This window comes from Mustelus asterias, chromosome 8 (genome assembly GCF_964213995.1).
Source record: "Mustelus asterias chromosome 8, sMusAst1.hap1.1, whole genome shotgun sequence".
Classification (NCBI taxonomy): Eukaryota; Metazoa; Chordata; class Chondrichthyes; order Carcharhiniformes; family Triakidae; genus Mustelus; species Mustelus asterias.
In genome coordinates this window covers 128,077,914-128,105,358 of record NC_135808.1, presented here as the reverse complement: position 1 = coordinate 128,105,358, position 27,445 = coordinate 128,077,914, and the positions used below count along the sequence as shown (strand labels likewise).

Sequence of the window (27,445 nt, the reverse complement as noted above, 5' to 3'; positions counted from 1 at the left end):
CCTGTGTTATTTTCCAACCAATTTTCTAGTTGTTCTGTTATACTTGCGCTCTGGCTCCATGTGTTCTGACCATAAGTGCATTTCATTTTCAGACAGTGGTGGTTTACCAGAAAGATCCTGCATGTTAACAGGAAGTCCTGATTCCATTCTGTAAGTGTACTTCAAGTAGTCAGTGATTTCTCTATACCATAATATCGTTGTCTGCAGAATAATTTTAATGCATAGTGTTCAGGGTCATACGTGGTTATGCATCCAGTTATAGTTATCTCCCTGATCTTGCATTTAAACCTCTCAGTAGATTGGGAGGTAGTTAAAACTTGCATGAAGATTTTTCACTTCCCCTTTCACTGACCAACCCCAAACTTCAAACTTTCGATGTTGCAGAGCTGCAAAGAGGCTACTTGATCAAATAGTTGAAAGAGGCAGAATTGGTCCAGGTACGCATCATGGAGATGGACCAGGTACTTCAGTACAGGAGATCATGATTCCTGCAAGCAAGGCTGGACTTGTTATTGGGAAAGGTGGAGAAACAATCAAGCAGTTGCAAGTAAGAGTTCTGTTTACTGTCTTTGCTTTGCTTCATAAATGCTGAGACCTGGTATTTAAACTCGCAAAGGTGGGTACATGCAGTTGTTTTGTTGCAAAATAGGAACGTGCAGGAGTCAAGATGGTGATGATTCAAGATGGACCTCAGCCAACAGGATCAGACAAACCCCTCCGCATAACAGGAGATCCATTCAAAGTACAGGTACAATGCAGCTTTTCTTCCTCACTTTTTTTAAACAGTGTCACCAATGAATGAATATGAGTACAAGCTTCTGTGTTTTTCTGTTGTGTGCTTCAGCAAGCCAAGGACATGGTGATGGATCTAATTCGTGACCGAGACCAAGGTGGTTTTAGGGAGCAGCGCAATGAATATGGATCCCGTTTGGGAGGAACCAATGAAGCATTGGATGTAAGTGCAAGGCACACTGACCAATCAAATGAAATAATGTTTTCCAGCCTGTAATTCATGCAACAAAGAATTATTCGGCTTCAATCTTCATGTTATTTTCAATTGACTTATATTTAATTTTTACTGTATTGACATGTTTGGTATATTGCTTTTACAGGCAAATCTGGCAGTGTTATTTATAACTGCCACTGGTTTTGTCCAAAGGGCCTCTTTGTTGTAGTAGATACTAATTACATTTTCTCTTAGGTCCCTGTACCTCGATTTGCTGTTGGTATTGTAATAGGGAGAAGTGGAGAAATGATCAAGAAGATACAGAACGATGCTGGTGTGAGGATTCAGTTCAAACCAGGTGAATTTAATGCAACCTTAACTGTTCTGCAATTGGAATAAGATTTAATGCCTTGTTCGCAAAAAAAAACTTGCCAATTTTTTTATCACAAGATGATGGGACGACGCCAGAAAGAATAGCTCAGATCCTGGGCCCTCCAGACAGATGTCAGCATGCTGCAGAAATACTTACAGACCTCCTACGAAGTGTGGAGGTTAGGTTACAAATGCTTTCTTTTTAAGCATGCCAATTTAAATGTCTGTCATAAGAGTGTTTGACTAGAATTTTCATTACCGTACCTACGCTGTATTGATTGTTGGTAGCAGCTAGAAATTACCTTTAGGATGCTTGCCATTTGGGGCCTTTCTGTAAGCAGTGGTTCAGAAGTTTTTTCACTCCCACTTTTAGGCTGGCATGCCTCCAGGTCCTGGTGGCCCTGGACCTGGCAGAGGAAGAGGGAGAGGCCAGGGGAACTGGAATATGGGCCCTCCAGGTGGACTTCAAGAGTTCACTTTCACAGTACCCAGCAGCAAGACTGGCATAATCATTGGCAAAGGTAATGTGTTGTCATGAAAAAGTTACTCTTGGTTCCTTTTTAGTTTCGCATTACCTGCGCAAATAATTACATACCTTTAAAGACAGCGTAGTGTTTTCCTATTGAACAGAATTGCTGAAATGAAGTTAACCCTTTCTAATTGCATTGCATAATGTTGACAGCTCAAACTGGCCATTCAACCTAAAATGTGTGTTGCTGTTTGTGGTTCATCTAATCCTATCTGCATTTTTTTCCATTCTCTTCATTCGTGGTAGTCATCTAGATACCCCTTAAATGCACCTGTGCTGTTTGCCCCACGTGTAGCAAGTTCCGTATTCTAACCATTAGTGCATGTGGGTTCTGTTTTTCGGCATTGCTGAGAGGATTTGAAAATGGGCCATGTGATGACTTGAGTAGAAATAGCCTGCTGGCAAAAATATTCTGATGTGATACGAAAGGCCAGCTATTTAGTGAGTTAAAGTGTTGAATAATTATACAATATTCTCAGGTGGTTCACAAGCAAAACGTTGGCATTTTGGATGCAAATATTGATCACAGATTTTCCTGGGGTGCGGGGGGTGCGGTTCTGCTCTACCTGAGAGACTTTTAATTCACCCAAGCACAGTTCGAGGTAAAATAAGCAAAATACTGCAGATGCTGGAATCCGAAACAAGAGCAGAGAATGCTGGAAATACCTAACAGGTCCATCAGCATCTATTAGGACCAAAGAGTCAACGGATTGGAAATGTTAACTCTCCTAATACATGCTGGCAGACCGGCTGGGGTTTACCAGGTTAGCTGGCTTGAGAGGCTAGATGCTCCTGTTTTGTGCGATTGTATTAGATTCTTGACTGACAAAAGGGGTCAGAGGTTATTCGGAGTGGGTGGGAATGTTGAGTTGAGGCCACAGTCAGATCAGCCATGATCTTATTGATTGGCGGTGTAGGCTCGAGGTGCTCCTGTTACTAATTTGTTTGCTTGTATTAGTCTTCTTTGGCTGAAACCTGTGGGGAGTAGAGAGAATATGGCCATTTGAGCTTAAAATGAAGGCAGATAATTGGGGCAAAGTGTTAGGGGCTTTACCCTGCGGCTAACCTCTGATGTACCTTATCTGAGAGCGTATGCCACTGATACTGTTGTGTAAAATGGCTAAGCACTCAATTTCCCACCACTTTCTCGGCTTTGACTAAAAGTGTCGACACAATGTTTGATTACTGATTGTCAGTTAATCAACAAGTGAAAATGTGAATGACATCCATGTTTGACAGATTAACGCCAGTTTTCTTGATGACAATCTGCTCTGCCTTAGGTGGTGAGACTGTAAAGGCAATTAGCCAACAGTCAGGGGCACGGATAGAGCTTCAGAGAAACCCACCTCCGAATGCTGATCCCAACTTTAAAATGTTTATTATTCGTGGATCGACTCAGCAGATTGATTATGCGAGACAACTTATTGAAGAAAAGATTGGGGTAAGCTCAAGAAGACGTTATTTAATAAGATTTTTGTGAGACAAAATGAATCCTATGATGAAGCTTCCTGAGAGACCTTTAGGATGAGTTATCGCAGATTAACAACTTTCACTACTTTGTTGAGTACATGAGCAGATTGCCATGATTCACTTGGTGGTTTAATTGCTCTCATACCCCATGGTGTGCTTGTTTCCAGGCTGTCGCCAGACACTATCTCTAGGACTTAGAAAAGGAATTTAGTGCTGCTTAAAGTAGATCAATCATTGTAGGAGGAAAGTCACTGATAAAATAATCAAAACTTGCTTTGAATCAAATGGTTGGAGGATCTGCAGACTCTCTTGTTCTTGATTGGACTTCATAGCATATGGAGCAGCTAATGTTTGTGTAGCATTCCACATGTAAAGGAACATCTCCGTGTTTTACCTGAACACCAAGTAGCAAGTGAATGGTAAATAGTTTGTTATTTTGACCATGCTGGTGGCTCTCCTTACATCGTTGCTGGTGTTCCCATGTATGCTGAAGTCTGATGTTTCACCTGTCTTACCTCTAACAATTTTGCAGATAACCAAATAAGCAGTAACTGAAGTGCACGCTGATCAAAAATATACTTGCAGACTCTGCTTTTTATCTGACTATTTTGCGAAAAATACATAACGGTTCCAGTACACGTGCAGATGCTATGCAATTTTGAATAATATCATCATCCCAACAGTGTTTATTACTGATTTTTGAAACTTGCCAATGGAAAATGCAGTCTGCCAGGTATGGATTCCACAGTTCCTGCACGTAGTGGCTAACATGTTGGATAATAGTTTGTGAAAATGGGATGTAATGGCTGATTTCGAATAGCAGTGCAATATAAGGGCCAGGAGGCTGCAAAGAGATGTAGTTGGGTTAGGTGAGTGTGCAACAAGGTAGCAGATGGAGTGTAATGTGATCGAGTGCATGGTTACTCACATGGTGGTAAGAATAAAAACCATAGTATCTTTTAAAAGGCATGAAGACTTTTAGCTCTTCAGTGACAATTGGATGTATTTGTACAAGGAACACAGAAGTTGGCATGTAGGTACAGCAAGTAATTAGAAGAGAAATAACCTTTATTGCAAGGAACTTGGAGGATAAGAATAAGGAAATCATGCTGCAATTATAAGGGACTTTTGTAAGACATTGCCCACAGTCCTGTGTGCAGTTTTGGTTTCCATATTTCAAGTAAGTATATACTTGCATTGGAAGTAGTGCAGCAAAGGTTCACAAATTGATTCTGGGATGAGGGGATTGATTTTTATGATGGGCTGTGAAAAGTAGGTTTATATTCCCTGGAGCTTGGGTCTCATTGAAATATGCAAGATTCTGGAGGGGCTCAGCAGAGCAAACATAGAGATTGTTTCCCCTGGCTGGGGATCCTAAAACAATCTCAGATTCAGGAGTAGATCATTTGGGACTGAGGTGGTGATATTTCTTAATTCTGAGAATGTGTGGAATTATCTACCCCAAGGGGTTGTGAATACTCATTCATTAAGGATTTTTAAGGTTGAGGTACAGATTTTTGGTCTGTTGGAAGCAAAGGATGTATGGACCAGGTGCGAAAGTGCAGTTGAGGCAGAATTTTGTGATTGTTTTGGAGGGCGAAGCAAGCTTGAGGAGCTGAAGATTTACTCCTGGCCCTGTTTCTTATGTTTTAAGTTCTTATGTTAAATAATGGACAGATAGATGAAGTGGATGGGACCATTACCAGCATTGGCCGAGAAGTTGTAAAGAAGGATCTTGATGACTCCTGTGTACAAAGAATGTTAATAGGGGGTTTTGTGATAAAGGAGCAAATTGTTAAATTTGCCTAGTGATACATCATTGATGACATTCATCTCCTGGAGCATATTTGATTGTTGTAAATAGTCAAGAGGTGATTTCATGTAATCCTACCTATTGCCAAAGACATGAGTTTAAGTAGCAGGACCATCTGAGGACAATGTCAGTGATCCCCACCTCCAACTCACCACTACCACCAAGCTTGACTCTTCCACTGTCTTCAAACTATCAGACATATAGTGCATCATTAAACTTAGATGAGCTGAAATTTTGTCCAGTTAAATATTGGGAAGGTGGAATCCATTTGTCTTTGCTCCCCACTGTAGACTCAGTTCAGTAGCCATCAGCTTCATCTCTGCTTGAGGCTGAACCAGAATGTTTGGAATCTTGGTGTCTTGTGTAACCCCAAGATGAGCTTCTTACCACACCATCAGTAGGACCATTTATTTCAACCTCCATAACATTGCCTGACTCTGCTGTGACTGCTCACCTGCTGCAACCCTCATTGGTGCCTTTCTTATCTCTAGACTTGATTATTCCAACACACTGCTGACCAGTCCCACTCATTCTACCCTTCATAACTTTGAGATTATCTAATCTCTGATGCCTGTGGTTTAACTTGCACCAAATTCAATTCACCCATTAATAATCAACGTAGGCTACCAGTTGAAGTACTCATCCTTGTTTTCAGATCTCTCCGTGACCTCCCTATTCTGTAATTTTTAGCTGCGAAACCCTGAATCGGACATTCCGATTTTAATTGTTCCACAATCGATAGTTGCACCAATAGTTGCCACGGCACTGGAATTCCTACCCTAACCGTTTGCTTCTTTCCCTCTTTAAAATGCCCTTTAAAACCTACCTTTCTAGCTGAGCTTTTGATTATCTTAATATCTCCTTATGTGGTTCGGTGTCAAATTTTTCTTCAAATGCTTCTGAAAGCACCTTGGGATAAAGTTATAGGCCCTATATAAATACAAGTTCTGTCCTCCAGTAGATAGGGTGAGCCTTAGTGGGTCCATGATTCTAACAGTGTCCCAATGATCGATAATGTAACAATACCTCATAGCGTCCCCGTGACAAATCAGGTAGTCAAATCAGTTTGCTCAGTGCATTGTTAATTTTAAGGCAGGCTGCTGCAAAATCATTAACAAATTAAATTAGGGTTTGTAATCTGCAGCCTCCATTTTTGCCACAAACCAAAGCAAGAGGAAATGTCCTAAAATTAGGATCAAATTTGTAGCTTTCTGACTCAAGTATTGTGAAATTTTCCTTTTCATGATGAAATGCTGCTATATTGATGTGAAACATAAAGTTTAATCCACTTCTGTATGGAAATAATGGAGTTGACCAGTCTGAGAGTCTGGAAAATGCATTGATGGGGGAATATTTTTAATATCTTCTTTAAAATGTCTAGTTTAGCTCTCAATGAGAATAATATGTTGCTTTTCATATGGGCTGGCGATCTCTCCACAGGAACCTCCCTATTTGTAGGCTTGATTATATTTCACAATGTATGTTTGTGTATTTAGGCTCCTACTGGTCCTCCTGGGCCACCTGGTCCCCATGGTCCTCATGGACCCCACTTGCCTCCTGGCCCTCATGGGCCCCCTGGTCCTCCAGGCCCTGGAACTCCAATGGGACCCTATAATCCGGGGCCCTATAATCCAGGGCCACCTGGTCCTCCTCAGCAGTAAGTAATCTGATTTAAATCGAACAATTGTTTTAAACTTGACTACAGAGTAAGGTATGTTGCCATTACTTAATCTCTCAACCTCTGCAGTGGTCCACCAGCACCGTATGCTCCACAAGGATGGGGGAATGCCTACCAGCCCTGGCAGCAACAGGGCCAACCAGATCCAAGTAAGACACAATTTCTTTCTTAACATTTTGCATCAGAGCTTTTAAAAGCAATCCACTGAGCTCCTCAACGGCTCACTTGCAGTATGTAATTGGGCCACGCAGACCCACAGGGCCCAGGTTTCATTCCTGGTGTGTGCTGAGTTGGCTTATCTCAGCCAGGGTGGGTGGGGTGGTATTATTTAGGGTTCCCATCCCTATATACTATTCAGTGACCCCTGCTCTAGAAGCATGTGTGCGCCAGCATCAGTTGAGGTCAGGGTCAGTTTTGACTGGGATGTCCTGTCCAGTTAAATAGCTGAACAACTTTTGCACTGTTGCGGCTGAAACGTGCAGACTGACCACTCGGATGGGATACTGGAGAGTAGCTTGCACTTGTGGAATCATACGTGAGCAGGAGTTGACACCTTCAGGGGAGGAAGAGGGAAAGAGAAGTGATCCACTGACCTTGCTATAATACTGTAATGTATTAAATAACTTGAACATTTTTATCTACAGTGTTTGAATGCCAGCAGTAATAAAATATTTTTAATCTATTGTAGATAAAGCTGGAGATGCAAATACAGCTGCATGGGCAGCATATTACGCTCAGTATTATCAGCAACAAGCACAGCAGCCACCTGCAGCTTCAAGCACTGGTCAGGGCAATACCCCAAATTCTGCACAGGGTAAATCATCGGGTATTTTTATTAGATCTTCTGGCTACACTGACAGAAATTTAATTGCTGCAGTTTTTAAAATCTTTTAAGAACTAAGCTTGCATCTTACCCCAAAAGAAATTTCATAAGCTCTGATTTCTTTTGGAAACCAGTATTAGCTGTTATATTATTCTTGTTTCTTAAATCAGTGGCATTATGTGCCTAAATCACTTTACACAGAGAGTTAGAAAAGCTCTTCTCAATTAGTGTAGCAGCTTTTGGGTTTTCCTTATGTTACAAAACTGCCTTCTCCTTCTATTCCCTCCATGGAAAATGACAACCTTGGTGTTAATATGATATTGACGGTGTTGTACTTTTATCAGCAGGTGACCCAAACCAGCCCAATGCGGCCCAGGCTCCTCAGACCGATTATACCAAAGCCTGGGAAGAATATTACAAGAAATTAGGTAAACACGTTAGCATGCCTTCTCAAATTTTTGACCGACGAAAGGAGATGTGCAGGTTAGGTGGATTGGTCATGCTAAATTGCCCCTTAGTGTCTCAAGATGTGCAGCTTAGGGGGATTAAATGTGTGGGGTTACGGGGATAGGGCAGGGGGTGGGTCTGGATAAGATGCTCTGTCAGAGAGTTAGTGCAGACTTGATGGCCTGAATGACCCCCTTCTGTATTGTAGGGATTCTATGATGTACAAAAAATGTGCAGTCAAGCTAAAGATGTAATAAATCATGAATAAAGCTCAACCCTTCTCATTACTACTGAGTTAAGTATTCTTGTTTCATCCTGGGCGCATTGAGTACAATTTAAAAGTGGCCTTGGCCTATAATAGGCATGATTACCTGGTCCACTTTTCTACTGAACTGGGGTGCATGACAAGTCTTTGTGCTAGTGCTAATCACCTGAAGTTAAAACTCATGGAATCCCAAAAGGCACATTGTATTAGTATTTTGAGCATTTATGTTCAAACGCATTATTTGTACCAATATAATGCCTAATCATTAGCAGTTGCAAATTCAAAGCTATTTTTGAATCGTCTTGATTTCACTTATTGTTTTATCTTTAGATATTCCAAATAAATGGGATTTTAAATAGTCTGAGTTTTTAAGGAAGGTATTGGATGATAAAGCCAAGAGTTTCAGACCCAGGTGGACCCAAAGGAATTAGTTATTCTGCGTGTTAATTCGTTACTTTAAAGACTGAAACTGTCTACGTTTTATCTGCATATTCTTTGCTTAATTAGATTTTTTTCATAAAAATGTTACCCATGTTTTGTTTAGGTCAACAGGGACAACCACAAGGAGCCCAACAGGATTACACCAAAGCTTGGGAAGAATACTACAAGAAACAAAGTATGTATGTCTCTGGAAAGCATGATTCAGTTAAGTTTGAATGATCTGAACTTGGTCAGTGACTCGGTCCTGCTTGTTGTTTCAGGTCAAGCAGCTCAAGCTTCCAGTACAGCAGCTCAGCCCGGTGGGCAGCCAGACTACAGTGCGGCATGGGCTGAGTATTACAGGCAGCAAGCAGCTTACTACAGTCAGACAAACTCCCAGGGAATTCCCCAGCACCCGCCAGCACAGCAACCCCCACAGGTAAATTCCAGTAAACAAAGGGTACTTCGGTTCATGATTGAGAGTGTGTTTTAGATTCGGCATGCAGAAAACCTTCAAGTAGCCCTACTGGTAACTTCTGTGAGGTTCATCGATAAATTGCTCGGGGTGGCAAAATTAAGATTGTATGATGTTCAGAACACACTTTATATCAACACCCATGTACTCTTGAAAGTTAACTACACACTAAATTCAGAGAAACACATTTAAAGAGCATTGAATGAATGATATATTATTTGAATGGCTGTTCTTACTTGAAGTTCCCCCCCCCCCCCGACCCAAACAGGCAATGCGAAAAGTGAGAGCAGCTGTCCAGCACTGCTTAACCTTTCCTTTCACAGATAGAGGATCCTACCCACACTCGGATGTCCATGAAATGTTTCATGTTGGTAACCACTTGTGTATTTCTATGTATTTCTTCTGTGCAGGCCCAGTAATGTGAAGTGGAGATATTTGCGTCATTTGGGGAAAAGCCTTTGTAAAATTTATGGATACAGACGCCTTGATGAAGATCTTAATTTTGTTTTTGGTTTAAGAAAAATAGTGTTTGTTGCTATTGTCATACTTAAGAGGTAGCGAACTTGATAACCATTATTTTGTGTAGAATTGCAAATTTGGTTTGCTTTTAGTGGAACACAATAGTTTGAACATTCCAGCATATGTATTTTCAATTTCTATTCAGTCACTATAGTGACATGTGCTTCTGTTGTAAAATGTATTAATTTCATTGTATACTGTTCACTTTTAAAAATGCTTGTTTTGTGCTTGACAATAAATAATATGAAAACCCTTGTTTGTGGGTAAGTTGGATCTATGGGTAAATACATAGTACTGTGTGTTGTACCTAGTGAATTGTAACCTGGTATGACGACACATATGCGTTATGGAATTTTCTGTTGGGTCAAACTGAGACTTTAAATGTGCATAATTTCAATTCAGATCCAAATAGCTGCTATAGTCCAGGTTCCTGAAGCCATCGTGACTGCAATTTAGCTCATCAGTAATGATGCATAATGCAAAGCAGTATATCTTTTGCATAATCTTTCTATAGCAAAACATATGGACGTGAAATGCTATTTAATCTTGTGGCTGGCATCCTTAGCTTTTGTTTGCAACTTTATTCTAATTGTCTGTGACAGACTTATTGGGAGGCATTTTGTCAATTTGTTTTTATGGTCTGCAATTCTTGCCGTGTAAAATAGTGCCCCATAACTTTTTTTTCTGACAGAAGGAGTTTAGGAAAGCTGATGGTAAGGTATCAGTCAAAGTATCATTAATGATTAAGTAGTTCCTCAAATTGACAATGGAATTGTTTTTCTAATACATTATTGACCTGCTTTAGATGCATTATTTTTCACGTTATTTAGTTGGAATTTGCCATTTTAAAACCTCGAAAGATTACCTGAATTGCTTCTGCATATTTTTCCCTCTATTTGAAAGTGATTGTTTCTGTGCAAATTAGATTTTTTTTCCCCCATGTTAGCACTTGAATATTCTGATAGTTGCTCAGTTTAATTATGCAAAAGACGAATGCAATTGCAGTCTCTGTTTGCCACTGTATTTATTGAAGTACAGGTGTGTTCCAGCCAATGTAAAACTAGCTCTGTAAGGGTAACCTGGCGTATGCTATGCACCATCCCTGATTCTGTTCCTTCAAGGAGCTTTGCACTGTAAGTACACTAAACCGTGTGACTGAAATAGAGATGACTTACTGTGCAGTAACACTTGAACTTGTTTTTGCCCGTGTCTTTATTTCTCAAAATATATACATTGAAATTTGATTGACAATGCAGAAATTAATGTGTCCTGATCGCCTACTTAGAATGTAATACTTGTAGAAATTAAACTAATCACCTGCCAGTTTTGCTGATTTTACCAACCTTTTATTGTGGGTAAGTATTTCCTAAATTGTAGTAAATAATGTTTGAGGAATGCAGAATGGAAAGATATTTTAGGTGATATTGTGATAGTTTTTGTTTTAGATTTAATTAAACCATTTGGAATTTTGTTAGGTTGAAGGTAGGTAGGCCAGGAGTGTGCTGTATTTCAACTGCCTTGATGTTCAACTTAATAAATGAACATGAATAAATCTGTTGTTTATGTTGATGCTTAGAATGGTGGAAATTATTTCAGGTTTTTAAATGAGCGCGTTATGTTTCAGTGGCAAAGTTGTCTTTTTGCTGTGAATTGTATTAGAAATGGCTAACTGAAGTTGTAAACTGAGTAAACCTTTTGGGCGCTGCATTTATTTTTGCTAGGCGTGAGAATGGAGCGATGCAGTTTTTGTCATGGATACCATTGTTCTGAGCAGACACCTGAAATTAAGAGAAACGACTTGTGTAATAAACATCTACATGCTGTTTTGAATGCTTTTTGATTGATTCAAGTGGAAGAAAATAATTCCTGTCTGATATTTGAAAGAGTGAATTATTGCTCTGTTCGTATGATGTGCATTTAGATAGTATCCGTTACTGTAACTTAGCTTCACAGCTGGCACACATTCACAGAATCGAATTTTGCAGGCATTAATGAAAGCCTTCTGTCTCTGGAAAGCTACAAAAAAAGTGCTCAGTAGTCCAGGTGTTGCGGACTGCTTGTTTTTAGATGTGGAGAGCCGAATGAGTACTATGACCGAGAACCACAAGACATCTGCAGGTTAAATCTCAATGTTAGTCTTATTCATGTATGAAAATCTTTGCTGAAGTCTAATGTTAAGAATCTAGACTGAAAGTTTTTGAATCCTATTTGTGCCGAAAATGCGGGAAGAGAATTGTGAACTTCTATAGAGTAAATGATGTAAGTTTTGAAGTGGTTAGTCCATATATCTACAATTGCACGTTATTTTCTAATGCAGATTTTGAATTCAATGTTGTTAATTGGAGAGATTTTTTTAAAAAAAACAGATGATCTCCATACTTCATTTACAACCATATGCACCGCTGTCTTTTTATTTAGGCATATATAGTTATTGAAACAGGGAAGCATTTAAAATATTTTTCCCCATACCTCATTCAAATTTACACTTCACCCTTTTTCGCTATCTCTAATAGAGACTATTCACAGTTGCAACAATGGAGAACAGTACAACAATCATTTTCCCGTTTTCATTGCTGTCCTTGTCCATTTCAGGTCCTTTTGTCACATAGTCAAACTGCCAATCTCAGCTCAACTTAATTTTAGAAGTGTGCCCAACAATAAACTTTTACAATGGGCAGATTACGTTGTCTTGCTGTGGATTTCATTGAACACCCCAAGAAGCTTTAAACATTTAACAACAAGGATTCGTAAGCTGATGTCTTGTGTTACATGGAGAGTTTAACGTTGACAAAAACTCATGGTGAGTAATCACACCTGACCAAAAAGCGTATGACCACTGAATGATGTAACCTCTATATATTAAAGACAAATCTGAATCCTAATAAAAGACATGCAATTCATAGAAAACTGGCCAGAAGGCCTTACCTATAATTAAATGCTCTATTGGTCTTAGTGGGTTTGTTGACTCAAACTGCTTTGATCAGCCTTGCTGCTCTCAAGGCTATGAAAGAGATTGAGAAGTCCGTTTTCCTTTCCATTTTTCTCCATTTTTGTCTTTCCTGACAAGGGAGATTCATACTCGGGTGAAGTTCCAGGATGCGGGTGGCTGATTGATGTTGTTCCCAAGAAGTCATTGTTCATTAATGATCTAGGGTGCAGGTTGGTCCACAGTTGGGGTGGGAGTCATTGAAGCCAAGCTCAATAATTTTCCCATTCATGTTTTCAGCAAGAGGCACTCGATTGCAGTTAGGAGCAGGGAACATTTTTCTTTCTTCTCTTAACTTCCAACACCACAATCCAACCCCCTACCAAGCCCGCCCCAGGTGTCCCAGAATGCAGCAGTGGAATTGCCATCCTACTAATATACCTTGGTTGGCTTTGGCTCTGTATAGTCCTATAGGTCATGAACCCACTTAAGCATCAAAGCCGATAAGAAAATGGACACATATCCAAATTATGAGGGCAGGTTCATGAGTGGCCAGTAACAATTTTGATGTATTATACAATTCACTGAGTATAATGGTAGAAAGTGCTTTTAGCAATTGCAACCAGTTCAGTTGTAATTTAGGATATAATTTGTTCAAATCTTTCTAACTGAATGGAAAATGATTTTTTTAAACTGGTGCATGTTTAAATAGCCCATCTGAAGTAAATTGCAGTTGATTCTTCGAGGGAGAATTTTATTGAAATTCTGTTTAATATGTTGTGACTTTTTTCATTGTCATTACCCAGAACAGTTTGCCTCAAAAGTTTTGTAGGTTTTGACTTTTCTAGATATCTGTGCATTAACTTGAAATCCAAATGCCTCTTAATGTTCCGGGTGACTTAGAGAATATGTCCTACTTGGGGTTACTGAATTCTGAAGTTGTATTCTTGTCTCACTGCAGGCTGGTGTGCTTACTAATTCTGTTATAGACCTTACCATGAAGTAAAAGATTTAAAATTCTGGAATAAAAATGGGAAGACCATAGGAATAAAGTTGAATGCACTTAATGGGGATGATTTAAATGTTTGGATATGCTGGTTTGATTTTCAATTTTAAACTGATGAACTATTAAAATATTCACCCTAAGGATGGCCACTCACTATTATTGGTGTGAATACCTTGGTCTGCAGTGAGATGGAGGATTCTGTCATTTCAATGCATTTCCTGGTCTCTATCCTTCAGGATCCCAATTATTACAGATTGGTTTGTAGGTTGCATTTCCCTTCATTGAAAACAATATCCAAGTATTGTAGAAATTTACAGCATTGGAGACCATTCATCTTATTGTTACATTGGATAAAGTATTAATTTGAGTTGAATTTAATTTATTTCTCCAGAAATTTATATTTTTCTCCTAATTCTAGTCCAAACATTTTATATCTGCAGTGCCAAAATGCTCTTTGAACATTGTGGCTATGTGATTTCTATACTGAGGAATCCATTTATGACTGGTAGTTTCGCTGGGATTAAATTCGAACTTGTGCTACAGCTAAAAACTAAATCTATGTTTCAGCCAAATGTTGGAGTTTATGTTTCTTAATTGAAAACTTCAGATTGACCATATTTTAAGGTTCTTAATTATTGATTTGTGTTGTTTGTTTTGCTGTCAGTGTGTGCATAACAGAACAATACTTGCATAAATGTACCTGCATTGCTGCAGTTTTTGTTTTAAGACTTTGGTCTCAAGCAGATTTAAGATAAACTGCATGTTTAGTCATGGCTTAATGTCTGAAAATGGTATCATGGTGCAGTCCAGAAGTTTGAATTTAGTAATAATGTATAAGCAATTGCTATCACTAATTTAACATGGCTGAACAACTGGGAATTTGAGAGTGCTTGAAGTGGTCTATTATATGGGTTCCAAGGGACACCCAAAAGAAGTGGGTAGATGAAGCAGTCCTTTTCCTTATTTAAGCCAATGTATAGCAAAGCAAAGTCTTCTGCCTGTAACGTGACAGTAATGAGCTAAATATTGGCCTGAGTTAATCACTCAGTATACTTGTGCAAATGGTAGTTCTATGCAGCAGGTTTGTTTCATCACAAACTGCAGCTTTGCCAGAGCTTTTCAATGCCAAGTTAATACAAATTTGGTTTTCAATACAGGACAGCTTGTGCTGTAGACATGAAACACTTAGTTGAGTGAATTATCTTTGCATCTTGGCCTGGAGCTCAATGTAGTGATATGACTATTCTGCAACTTGACTTTCGAAACTTTAGCTATATAGACTTGGGTAGCAAACAAATCTCCACTCTTCAACTTGTTAGGAAATGAGTGTGCTAATAAGTGCTCCGTGAATAGAGAAGATGGGATTATTTACAAATCAATTCACTATCTGTAAAAGTTTATTTTTATGATCCCACATATTCCTCTTTCCTCTCCCAAAATCACTAACTTGTGGGATTCTTTAGGTGCCAGTTACCTTCTCTCTAAGCACCCATTCTTCGTGTCAGCATTGATGGTAAGCCAAGTTATTGGAACAGTGGAATACATTACAGCTGAGATTGTGCAACGCTGTCCAGACACCTGGATAACACAAACTGCGATAATGACTGTTGTCTTTATTTATCCCTTCATTTACATAACCAATGGTGATGACACTCATTATATAGCACAATCTATTGCTGTCCCCATTTGAAATCGGCCAATTCAACTGACAATTTACTGGCCTCTATGGCTAAGAGCCTAGTGTTGTGGATTTGCCAACTGCAATAGCTGAAGTGCAATTGTATCTTCAACACTTCTAAATTAACTTCCCTAATGTAAATATCCTCAATTCAAAGGCTGAAATTTTATGTTGAATTCCCCTTATAAAGCATTCACTGTCCATACTGTCATCGTCGCTGATGAGTGATTTGATTCTGCAATCAAATCTCAACTTTTGGCTTTGCTACTTAAGAAATAGATCACTTCTGTTTTTTCAGTTCTTTTAGCCTTTTGGGGTGAATTGCCAAGTACCAAATGCCTTTATTACGCATTTGTCAAATTTCAACATACAATTTATTTCCAACTAGTTTTCATTCCATGAATGAAATGTGTAGTCAGCAGAAGTTTAAGTAATGCCCAGCAACTGGGCTATAGCAACTTTTATTTGTATCGTGCCATAAACGTTTCTGGGAGAGGGACAGGTACTGGCAGTTTTGGAAATTAATCAATTAACGTTCAAGAAGACAAGGTTTTGAGAAATTTTATAAAGTATGGGAGCAACATAAAACCGGAGGATTAGGAGTTAGAGTGGGGCCAAGTCGGCTGGCAATTGCATCGAATCATTCCAATTAGATGATGATCTGGAAACTCCGAACTAAACACAATCTTACAGACTTGTATCACTTTGCTTTGACTATAACATTTAGCACCAAGGCACTGGACTCATCTATATAATATGGGAAATGTTCTATTGTGATGTTGCTTCACAGTAGTTTTACATTTTCTTTCCCTCTTTTCACCACCATCCCCTACCTCCTTTCAAAACATCCCTTCCAATCATGGCAAACTTTTCAAGTCCATGTTGATAGGAATGCTGACCTGGAGAAGTTTGATTACTTGCTTACCTGTGCATTTAGCTTTAGTAGAAAAGTGTGCATATCTTTCTGTCAATTCATGTTGGATACTTTATTCAATAGTGCTCTGTTTAAGCATAACCATTTACTTCATGATTTTGCTGATAAACTGAATTTGTATCTGTAGGTCTGGCTTACACATTACAGGGAGATGACTTTGATATTCTAGGATTTGTGTTAATCTAATGCAGAGAATGTTTTCCTTGACCTTAAATGAATTGCACTGTCCATGAGACCTGATTCTGCATCATTACTGCCCTGATTGGTTCAGTGAATGATGAGTGATGTGCTTATGGCAAAGAAGCCTGTTCTTGCGATCACAACTAATTGAGAGGCTTCCAACTTGTGTTCTACATTGTAACTGGAATTGAGTGGTGAGGGTGGGGGCTAGTTAAAATGATAACATAGTTTCACGTGCCCCAAAGGAAAGTCGCACTTCTTTGTAATTCTGTCTTGGGGTGATCAAGGTGCAATGTTTTCAACTGTTAATGCATTTGCCTATTGCTGGTGGAGTTTATCATTTAAAGGCATGATGTAGCTGTAAACAGCTATGTGCAGCTAAATGCTTAGATTTGATTCATACACAAGTGCCACTCCACCCTTCTCCCCCTAGGCCTGATGAATACCAAAATTCAAATGATTGTGAACAATGTGATAAAATGAGAGTTATGATTGATCAGGGATATTTCTCTTGATTACTGTTCTGTAGGGTGGTGGTCACATTTCGTACCGTATAGGATTATTTTTCTGTTCGTTTTTAAATTTAGGCTTTTATTCTTTGTCAGATTATAGACCTAAGCACTTCTGACAGTGTGACCTTGCAGACAAAATCCAGGCCAAATTGAATTAGTCATGACAAAATCTTCACCGGGATTACACGTGCCTGTTCAAAAGTTTGGATGATCCAGACTCCTTAACATTGGTCAGCAGCAGTCCCGGATCCCAAGGTGAGGATGACCATCACCTCCCACAGTCTAATTCTATATCAGAATTGTTGCATATATGTTGGCGGCTCTGGATATCTGCCTTAGACTGCCACTAATTCAAAATTGATTTGTAGTGCATGTGGAATTTCTACTCTGCCAGAGCTCTCATTTTCTGCATTTACACAGGTGACTGTGCCTCAGTTAAATCTCACTTTTCAGATTTAATACCTACAAGACCAAAGTACCTTTCACTTTTTATTCCATGATTACTAGAATATTATTCTGAAATCATGACCATTTATGTTAAGTTGTGATGCTTGGATAGATTTTACCTTTTTGGGGTAATTGTGTTTATTTGCAATATACAGTTACGTTAGAAGGGTTGCCAACATGAAAGAAATGCCCAATAAAAATTTGCTCCCATGTTTCTAGCATTACTGCTCTTAATTTGTCCGGGGCAGTTGAGTTGTGTACTCTGTGCTAACCCTGCCTCTCCCCCTCCTCTTAACAACTTCCAGCAGTGCTTTTGCACTTAACCTTGTCATAGATTTGCACACTTTGTGATGGGTAATTGATGCACCTTTTTTTCCCTCCCCTTCAATTTCCACCCCCACGAGGGCACTAAAAGGTACGCTGAGGTAGTAGTTTAATCTGTGGTTTAATTGGGAGCCTATGTTACACTTTCTGGTACACAGTAATGCTGCTTGTTTTGAAACCCTTTTGGTCAGTCAATTCCTGAGAATGCACTAACGTGTGTATGTATATATATGTGTATGAAAAATGTAAGTTAATTGGAATATTTTATTTGTTTACACTTTCAAGTTTTGGAGAGTATGGTAGGGATTTTGTAACTTTACTGCTGTATGAAGCATGCTTATTTTAATGTCTGGGCTGGAGATGTACACTCAGCTTTGGTTTGGTCAGAAAAGTTTGTTGGAAAGTCAGATCCTACATTTTGGTTTCTTTGCAGTGCACTTCTCCGGTCTATCATACTTTAAAATAAACATCTATTGGGCAGGGAGGGGGGGGTAATGTTCAGTGTAGCTTGTAACTCCTGCATCTTGTGTAGCAAAGGATAATCTGAATCAATTTACCTACTTTTTTATATAGTAATGAAGCATACAGGAAAATGCCGTTTGAATAGTGCAGATGTTGAAGGTTTATTAAACTTTTTGCAGTCAGTAACTGAAGCATGCCTTATTTATTTTGGGTAATTAGATAGCAAGAATTTTTTTCGAAGAGATGTTGCAGAATATAATTGCCTCTATTAAGAATCGATTTTTGTTTAATGAGAAAACCATCCTCACCTTTTAAACAAAAATTCCAGAAAGAGGGTCTTTTTCAGCTTGCATTGCTACTATCCACCAAAATATTAGTAATACTGACTTTATAACGAAGTGTTTCAAAATGGAGGCTGTTGGTATAGTTTTCTTGTACCATGTGAAGTCGCAGCTCATCGCAAATGAAGTGCAATTTTTATACTTCACAGTGCCACCCAGACCTTGAACCTTAAGTTCTGCTGCAGTACACTAAAGGTAAGCAAGAATGAAGGCGTATTCTTTCAGGGTTTAAAAAGATCTTGGATCAGTCAATGGCCCTCTTTATGTATGCATTATTTTAATGAAACTCAACATTCCCGTACCAAAGTATGGAATTAAATGTTAGTCTGATCGGCCAAATGTTCGATAATTTGTTTTTCCAGATGATAAAGTCGAATGAGTAAAACAAAAAAAAAACTCAACAGCTGTAAATCTGAATTTTAAAAAATGTCAAGAGGGTCAGCCGGCACCTGAAAAAAAGGCACGTTAAAACTTTAGGCCTACACCTGAAGGGTTAACCTGTCTTTCCAGGTGCATTCAGCTTTGTGATATGTTTTTAGCTTTCACTGTGAATGAAGATCGGGGCTTTGTGCATACAACCATCCTCTTTGTGGATGTTGGGTGGGCCAGTTTTAAGATCATTATTAGTTTTCAGCAGAAACTACAGCAGCATTCAGTTTTGACGGAAAGTTATTTTCGGATATCGTGCACAGTTTAACCGTTCCAACGAATGTTTATTTAGATTTCTGTTCATATTAGATATCTGATGTTCTATCATTAAAACCGTTCTTAGTCAAGTTTAAATGTATATAGCTATGATGTGAATCAGTTGTTGTGCAGACATCTTTGTTGGATAAATAGTTAGAATCCTACCGTATAGCTATCCATGTACTATAGGGAAAGAAAAAAGCTGTCCAGTTTGTACTTGTAGGATAAACTGTAGGTTGTGTTGGCATGGATTGGTTCACATTGTCTTATTTTAACCCTCTTGTCATTCTGGTTGATGAAGGTCCTTGTTTAATTAACCTAATGCAGCAGTGCACTATTTTCAAAAAATAGTTTTTATTGCTACCAAATAAAGATCAAACCTTTGAGCGTAACAACAATGAAAGAAAGCTTACAGCTCTTGCTGGTTCATCTGCACGAGAGCTAGATAGTTGGCTCTTGCTGTTCATGTCCTGGGAGGCCATTTTTGGGAAATAACCAGGGAAGAGGGTTAAAATATCTGCAATAAATTGCACTGCTCTAACTTCAGGTAGTTAATTGCATCTTAAGGCGATGAGGTGTGATATTTTTGGTATGGGATTTTAATGCTGAATTATTGTGTTCGGCGGTTTTGAGATCTGTTTGCTGTTTTAAAATGCATAAAATATCTTGCTTTGAGATGCGTTTAGAATTCCAAGTGTTCAATGAGCTATAATTCCATCTTTAGTGCAATTTGTATGTTTTTTTTTAAAGAGTAAATCTTGCAATGCTAAAGGTTTGTCTTTTAATCAGAAAATCTTAGGGTTTCTTTACAAATAGCCAACCTTCTTATCTCTTGGCAATTTTCTTTTCAAAGTATTCAAAAGGTGGTCCCTCGTTCTTGTACAGTGCTGAAGAGCTAGCTGCCAGTACCCGATTCATAGGTCATAGGATCAGGTCCTGAGATAGTTTCTACCCCTATGGAGGACTCCTTTGCGTTCATCCTATTGAACTGATGAACATAAACCATACAAGGGCTCTCTGTATAAGGTAACTCTTTTTGAGGGAAACGTATCATTCAAATGCAGGCAATTTGGCTATTTTCCACGAACTGTAATGTCTAGGCCAGGAGGCATGCTGTCCAAATCTTTGGTTTGTGCACTTGTTTCTATTTACCATTTGCATACAAATGTTAAAATAAGCACACTTCTTTCTGCAGGGTGAAACAATATTGTAAAATGTCATAGCTCAGTCATATTAATCTGATAATTTTGGAGCTTTGCAAATTTTAGGTCATCGGTTTAGTATTGCAAGACTCAATGTTTGCCTTGCGAGGTTTCCCTAGTAAGTCAAGTTTTTTTGGCTATTGACGTTTATACAGAAAATCCACAGTTTAAATATAACTTGAATTAAATTGTTGACTATTAACATCTCAAATGTACATGCATCATATATTTGAATAGTGTTGAGGTACAAAACATAGTTTAATTTGTCTGACCTCTTGTTTAATATAACTATGACCCCCCCCCCCAAGGGATAATGATTTCCCTTTTAGTGAGTCAGTCTGTGGATCTTATGTATGTGTATACATGCACATTTAGGATGCAATTATTTTGCTTTTTTGTTCCAAAATGGTTAGAAGCTCTTAATTCAGAAAAATCTGCAGAAGCGAATGTTTTTTAAAAAATCTGTACACAAATTGTGTAGTTAGATTTTGTGGGGAGATGCATCAGTTAACCTAATGTAACATGTTAAAGCAGAGACGGTATCTGTGTTAGAATTAATTAGAGAGGAAAGGTACACTTCAGGTTTTGACTGAAAGTTTTTGCTGTTGTCCCTGTTCCTTACATTTAATATCGGCACACTGCTAGAATAGGTGTCCTGCATATTTCTTTTGCATGTTTTTTTTTACACATGGCTTTTTGAGATGGATTAGCTATTATCTCGAAGAAAAAAAATATTCTTCAGAAAATGTGCATTGCTGGAGAAGACTACTAAGCAGATAAAGGGCTTGCTGTGGTTGGAGAAAGGGATATCATACAGATTTGGAGCTGAAATATAAGGTAACTTCAATCTGATGGAAAAAAGCGGTTTAAGAATGATCCAGATGTATTCGTACTCACTTTTTGTTTTTCTGATAATGTAATCTGATTTTAGTGTGAATTAAACTGTAAAGATTTTGAAATTATAAATAAAGTTTGAGGTGCACAAATAATAATGGCTTTCTTTATTACTGTGTCCATCAAATGTGGGTTTGGTGAGATTGGATTTCAGGTTTATATATGTAAATGATTATGAGAAGGAAGCTTTATCTCAATATTATGTTCCAGCAAATCAAATAACACTGTGCCTTTTAGTTTATTTTCCAACTTTCAACCCCCTCCCGAAGACAATTTTGCTAACACCACTAACCCTCCAATACCTGGCCTTTATGGCCTTTTATCAAAGGAACTTGGAAAATGTTAAGATTAGAGAGCATCTGTTGAATTTTGACCCCATCCTCAAGTGTTCAAGGATCACTGGATGATCTGAAATGGGAAATCTGGCTACTTTTTTTCCAGGGGCAGATAAGGCCCCTGAAATGAGCTCATTGGATGCAGAATGCAAACCCATATGCTGTGTACCAGTTAGTAATGTAGAAAATGATGCATTGGTTGGCAGCCTTGGCTCAGTGGGTAGCACATTCACCTCAAAGTCAAAGGTTGTGTAGAAAGTTGAGCACTTTATCTGGCTTTGTTGTGCAAAGTTAAAGATGGTGTCCTGGTCAATAGTTATCCTCCACCAACTCCCCTAAAAAGAAATCTGGTCATGATTTCATAAGTAACACAAATCGGGGCTAACACTCCAGTGCAGTACTGAGGGAGTGCCACACTCTTAGAGGCAGCTGCCTTTCAGATGTGACATTAAAACTGGCCGTGTATGTCCTCTCAGGCATGAAAGATCCCATAGCACTGTATGAAGAGAGGAGTTATCCCAGGAGACCTGGGCTATGAGCACCACTTACCAGTGCCAGCATTTACTGCTCTTACCTAGTTAACTTTGAAAAGGTGGGGGTGAGCTGGTGCAAGATAATCTGCTCAAAGTTGAGGGGAAAAGAAACATTTAGCCAGATTTCTCATTCTAGATTTTCATCCAGTGATCCTTGGATGAGGATGAGTTCAGATTCCATCCGGATGCTCTCTAAATGTGTGTTTTCAAGCTCTGTGGTGTACCCGCAGAGAGCTTGGGTCAGAGTTCCAGTACTTCTACCCAGCACTGTTGGAGGAATAATGATATAATGTTCAAGTCGGAATGGTGTATGGCTTGCAGGAGGGTGTCCCCATGCACTTGATCCTCATATCCTTCCAAGATTTGATGGTGCTGTCCGTTAAAGCTGTGTTATCAGGGAGACACAAGCACTCGTGACTGAGTAGGGAAGCCAGAGTTATCCCTATGCTTCACTAGTGCACCCAAGCAGACTCTGAAATGGGTTGCAGATACCACAAAAGGAGAATCGCCTCTTGACTAAAGTATGATGCTTGGTGCAGGGGGAGTGAAAAGGTCTCCAAAAGTAGAACTTTTTTTTAAAAAAAACATGTTCTGCAACATTTTATTAAACTAGCAGTTACAGAAAAAATCAAAAGTTCATCTCTGTCGCCGTCTACACTTCCTTGCCAAATGTGAGCGTTGGTGATTACACTGATGGCTGCGTGTGTGTGTGTTACACTGATTCAGAACGGGGCTCTAAAACTTTTGGGTTGTGTTGCTTCTGGAGATGCTGTCGGAACATATCCACGCCACCCAAGGTGCAAGTCAGCTCGCTGGCATCAACATTGAAACAGAGCAAGGAAAAGCAGCACATAGTTTTCTTTCAAAGTAAACTTTAAATGGTATCTGAAAATTCAATACAATTGAGCAGGAGTTGAACTGTTTACAAAAAACAAAGTAGATTCCGCATGAAGAGCATTTCTGAGGGTCACAGACTGTCCAACATGAAATATGCCATGCCTCTTGGGCCCGTTGTTCCGAGTTGCGTGAAGGAACATCTTTGTCCGTGGACAATTTGTATGTAAGGCTTCATGGTTATTTGTAGTGATTAAATAAGAGCTATTTTCTGTATGTAGACAACCCAGAGTTGCTTATTGATTATGATCGACAAGTAATTTTCCTGTTGTATTTAATAAAAAAAACAACCTTTAAAACTCCTGTACGCAAAGTTTAGTGGGCTTTCACAATGGACAATTCTAACAAGTTATTTCAAAACCGGCATTTTGCTTGATTGCTAAATTGGGTGACCCTGGATTATAATTTTTAAGAATTCGCAGGTTCACAGATTGGTTCTTAAATGGGCTCCACTGTTAACAATCATGTGCAGATATAATAGCATCTGTTAAATAACATCACAAAATAATTTCAAATGATTAAAACTGACCAAATAAAACCAGTATGTAAACGTCATGCATTTTTCCTAGGCTATGCGTTAACCGTGAGAGGAATAATGATCAACACTACTGCAATTTTTCCAAGGGTAATAGGATATTTAATTTTTTTTTGGCCCCATCAGAGGGGAAAGACGGATGTAGTAAAGGTTGAGGACAGAAAGGAAATTCCAGCAGATTTAGTAGTCATCAGCTAAAAGAGAAGAGAAAATTGAAGAGGTTAGTTGCCATCAAAAAGAGCTGAAAATTGAAGTATAGTTTGTTTTGGTGTGAGTGTGGGTGAGTTCGCGGGTCTCCTACTTCTAGAGAGAGTGCCATACAAAATTTAACTCTTACTTTCAATGGTGAGAATGCAGGTGCTAGCAGCTGTTCCTCTGGTGTTGACAGCTTTGCACATGTATTCTCCTTCGTCTTCAGGAAAGGTTTCAGGTAGGTAAAGGCAGTAAGTTTCTCCTCTTTCAATGTATTGATAGTCCTCGCAGTCCTGCAACATTTCGCCCTCAAACCACCACGTGACTCCCGGTGTGGGTTCCCCCATGACTTTTACAGTGAACCTCACAGGCTCGCCGTCCACGACCGATGTGTTCTTGAGGGGTTTCTTGAACCATGGAGCGCCGGACCGAATGAGTTCATCCGTGTCATCCTCACAGGCTGAACCATTAACAATGCTCCCTTCCTCTTCCTCCTCTTCATCCCCTTTCTGCAAACAATTGAGTTTAAAAAAAAATAAATGCCTCCATCTAATAGGAGTACAATCTGATTGTAGTACGGGCAGAGTAATAGATGTTCCGGTTTCTTCCCGCAGTCCAAAGATGTGCGGGTTAGGTTGATTGGCCATGCTAAAATTGTCCCTTAGTGTCCTGGGATGCGTGGATTAGCGGGTAAAATACGTAGGGATATGGGGGGAGGGCTTGGGTGGGATTGTGGTCGGTGCAGACTCGATGGGCCGAATGGCCTCTCTGTACTGTAGGGTTTCTATGATTCTATGTTACTGAACTAGCGAATCTGGAATTCAGACCCCATCATGAATTCATTCAGTCTGTAAATGTCTTAAACCATTGGAAGCTTTTGGTGGGAACTTAACAAAGGCTTCAGTCTTTCCTATATTAAGCTGAAGAAAGTTTCAAGAGGGGATAGAGTACAGAGTGTGTGGTTGAGAACTAGCTTTGTATCATCAACATAAACATGCAGCTATAATGTTTAAAGTTTATCAGTGTCACAAGTAGGCTTACATTAACACTGCAATGGAGTTACTGTGGAAATCCCCCAGTCGCCACACTCCAGTGCCTGTTCGGGTACACTGAGGGAGAATTTAGCATGGCCAGTGCACCCAACCAGCACGTCTGTTGGACGATCCTTCCCCCCCCCGACACCGGGGGAGAATGTGCAGACTCCATACAGACAGTGACCCAAGCCGAGAATCGAACCCAGGTCTCTCCACTGTGAGGTTGCAGTGCTAACCACTCTGCTGCAAGTAATGTGCTTGCTCCTGGAGCACCAGCAAGCGCCAGGAAACAAACAAAAACAATGTGGCTCAGATGGTAGATTGCACATCCAGAAGATTTGGGCACTAAATCTAGGCTAATATTTCATGGAAATGCAGCAAGCCCTGCTATAAGTCCCATTTTTTCACTGGGGCCGATATTTACATCTAGTGTGTGGATTTCCATTAATGTTTCACTCTCTGGGTGTGATCTTGTGATCTGCTCAGTGCCATTTTGGAGCGGCCTCTCCCAGTCACTGGCGACCCACCCTCCTGGCTGACTCTCCCACACTTCGCCGTTCTCGCTTGCGACTTACTTCCGTGACCCCTCAACGCAAAACTGGCTGACCTCACAATGCGAAGCTGCTCTCGATCTGTAGGTTGCATCCTACGTCTCGAGGCTCATCTCCCGAGCCCTTGCTAACAGTGCTTGTGGGAATGAGAAGGGACCTGTGGGAGGGTGTCAGCCAGCAGGTGGGTCGGAAAGTACAATTGCTGGTAAGCCGAGGGGTCAGGGAGAGGTGAGAAGCAGTAGGGACGGTGAGCAGGTGGTAAGTAGAAAGGGGGCTGCTTTATTTAAGAATTTTCATTTTAAATACTTTCTTTCATGTAGTAATTTAACAGTGTACAATATTTAAATGCAGGGTATATTTTTTCCCCACAATCTGAAAATCTGATTTGTTGAATCTTGTTGCATTTAAAGCTGCACTTTTCAGGAAACAACTACAATGTTAAAGAGGCAGTGACCATACTGAGGCAGTGTTGCACGGCATAAGAATGATTTTCAGGGTGAGATGTTGCACCAAAGACCCGCCTGCCCCTTCATGGTGCTATATCGAACAAGAACAGGAGTTTTTTGTGGTTTCCTCACAAATATCTAAACCTCAAAAATGTTTTATCTAATTGTACTGCTTTTTGTGGGAGCTTAATAGTGTACAGATTGAACGCTGCATTTCCTGTTTTCCAACAGTAAGTGTGCCTCAAAAAATAGTTAATTGGCTCTAAGGGTTTTGGGGACATGAAATAAATGGCACTATATAAAACTAATTCTGTCCTTTTCTCTTTCAAATAACATAAGTTTGATATTATCGAATCACTGCATCCTGATTTACTTTTGACATTTATTTTCAGCCTCCGGCCATTTCGGGTTTTTCCTTGATTATCCCATCGAGGGTACGAATAGGCCGCTTGGCCGAACTAATGTATGTCAGTGCACATTCAGCAGGTGATAGGGAAAGAAAATGCCACTGGCTTTGTTTCAAAGGGAATGGAACATTAAAAACAGTGAAATCTTGCTTAAAATTACACAACATTAGCTTGTTTATTTATTAGTCAAACAAGTAGGCTTACGTTAACACAGCAATGAAGTTACTGTGAAAATCCCAGAGTCGCTCCGGCGCTTGTTTGGGTACACGGAGAGAATATAGCATAGCCAATGCATGTAACCAGCACGTCTTTCAGACTGTGGGAGGAAACTGGAGTACCCAGAGGAAACCCATGCAAACATGGGGAGAAGGTGCAGACTCTGCACAGACAGTGACCCAAGCCAGGAATTGAACCTGGGTGGGCAGCAGTGCTAACCACTGCTACCGTGCCACCCAAGGCAGTCGTTGGATCACACCTCGAATAGTTTTGGTCCCCTTATCGCAGGAAAGATATACTGGAATTGGAGGCATTCCACAGAAGGTTCACTAGGTTGATCCCAGCTGTTGAGTAGGTTGGATCTGTAATCATTGGAGTCTAGAAGAATGAGAGGCGACCTTATTGAAGCACACAGGATTCTCAAGGGGCTCGACAGTAGCTGTTGAGTGTTTCCCCTGTGGGAGAGTCTTAAGACCAGAGGGCATAATTCCAGATGAAGGGTTTCACCCATTTACGACAGATGGAATTTCTTCCAGCGGGTAGTGAATCTGTGGAATTCTTTACCACAGAGGGAATTGTAGAGGCTGGGTCATTAAGCATGTTCCAGGCCGAGATTTATAATCAGTAAGGGAATCCAGGGTTATGGGGATACGGTGGGAAAATGAAGTTGAGGATTATCAGATCAGTCATGATCTAGAATCATAGAATTCCTGCAGTGCAGAACGAAGCCATTTGGCCCATTGGGTCTGCACCAATTACAATCCCACCCAGGCCCTATTCCCACAACCCCACTTATTTATCCTGCTAATCCTCTAACACTAGAGTCAATTTAGCATAGCCAGTCAACCTAACCCGCGCATCTTTGGACCGTGAGGGGAAACTGGAGCACCCAGAGGAAACCCACACAGATACGGGGAGGATGTGCAAACTGCACACAGGCAGTGACCCAAGC

At 39.8% G+C, this 27,445-nt stretch overlaps 2 protein-coding genes across 17 annotated transcripts in view; one reads left to right on the top strand and one right to left on the bottom strand.

The window, feature by feature from the left end:
- The window catches only part of fubp1 (far upstream element (FUSE) binding protein 1), a 39,985-nt gene extending 18,546 nt beyond the window's left edge, over nucleotides 1-21,439 (top strand). The window contains exons 7-24 of one of the 12 annotated variants that reach the window (XR_013498556.1): nucleotides 93-150; nucleotides 385-547; nucleotides 650-748; nucleotides 845-955; nucleotides 1,202-1,304; nucleotides 1,397-1,497; nucleotides 1,692-1,839; nucleotides 3,128-3,288; nucleotides 6,627-6,787; nucleotides 6,878-6,957; nucleotides 7,497-7,622; nucleotides 7,976-8,059; nucleotides 8,888-8,959; nucleotides 9,045-9,202; nucleotides 12,350-12,557; nucleotides 17,087-17,248; nucleotides 18,717-18,762; nucleotides 20,108-21,439. Coding sequence is in view for 8 of the 12 variants with exons in the window: in XM_078218952.1 (XP_078075078.1) it covers nucleotides 93-150; nucleotides 385-547; nucleotides 650-748; nucleotides 845-955; nucleotides 1,202-1,304; nucleotides 1,397-1,497; nucleotides 1,692-1,839; nucleotides 3,128-3,288; nucleotides 6,627-6,787; nucleotides 6,878-6,957; nucleotides 7,497-7,622; nucleotides 7,976-8,059; nucleotides 8,888-8,959; nucleotides 9,045-9,202; nucleotides 17,087-17,146 (1,685 nt within the window). In the remaining 4 variants the exon portion in view is untranslated. Of the gene's footprint in view, nucleotides 1-92; nucleotides 151-384; nucleotides 548-649; nucleotides 749-844; nucleotides 956-1,201; nucleotides 1,305-1,396; nucleotides 1,498-1,691; nucleotides 1,840-3,127; nucleotides 3,289-6,626; nucleotides 6,788-6,877; nucleotides 6,958-7,496; nucleotides 7,623-7,975; nucleotides 8,060-8,887; nucleotides 8,960-9,044; nucleotides 9,203-9,648; nucleotides 11,586-12,349; nucleotides 12,558-17,086; nucleotides 18,943-20,107 lie in introns of those variants that run through there. The other 11 variants (XR_013498558.1, XR_013498557.1, XR_013498555.1 and 8 more) reach the window with 11 other exon arrangements.
- Nucleotides 21,440-22,795: 1,356 nt separating this feature from the next.
- nexn (nexilin (F actin binding protein)) overlaps nucleotides 22,796-27,445 on the bottom strand; it is an 82,047-nt gene continuing 77,397 nt past the window's right edge. For 2 of the 5 annotated variants that reach the window (XM_078218964.1, XM_078218963.1), the window contains exons 11-12: nucleotides 23,985-24,348; nucleotides 23,078-23,841 (exon numbers count right to left, since the gene is read on the bottom strand). In XM_078218964.1, coding sequence (XP_078075090.1) covers nucleotides 23,828-23,841; nucleotides 23,985-24,348 — 378 coding nt within the window. In that variant the 3' untranslated portion in view covers nucleotides 23,078-23,827. Of the gene's footprint in view, nucleotides 23,842-23,973; nucleotides 24,349-27,445 lie in introns of those variants that run through there. The other 3 variants (XM_078218961.1, XM_078218962.1, XM_078218965.1) reach the window with 3 other exon arrangements.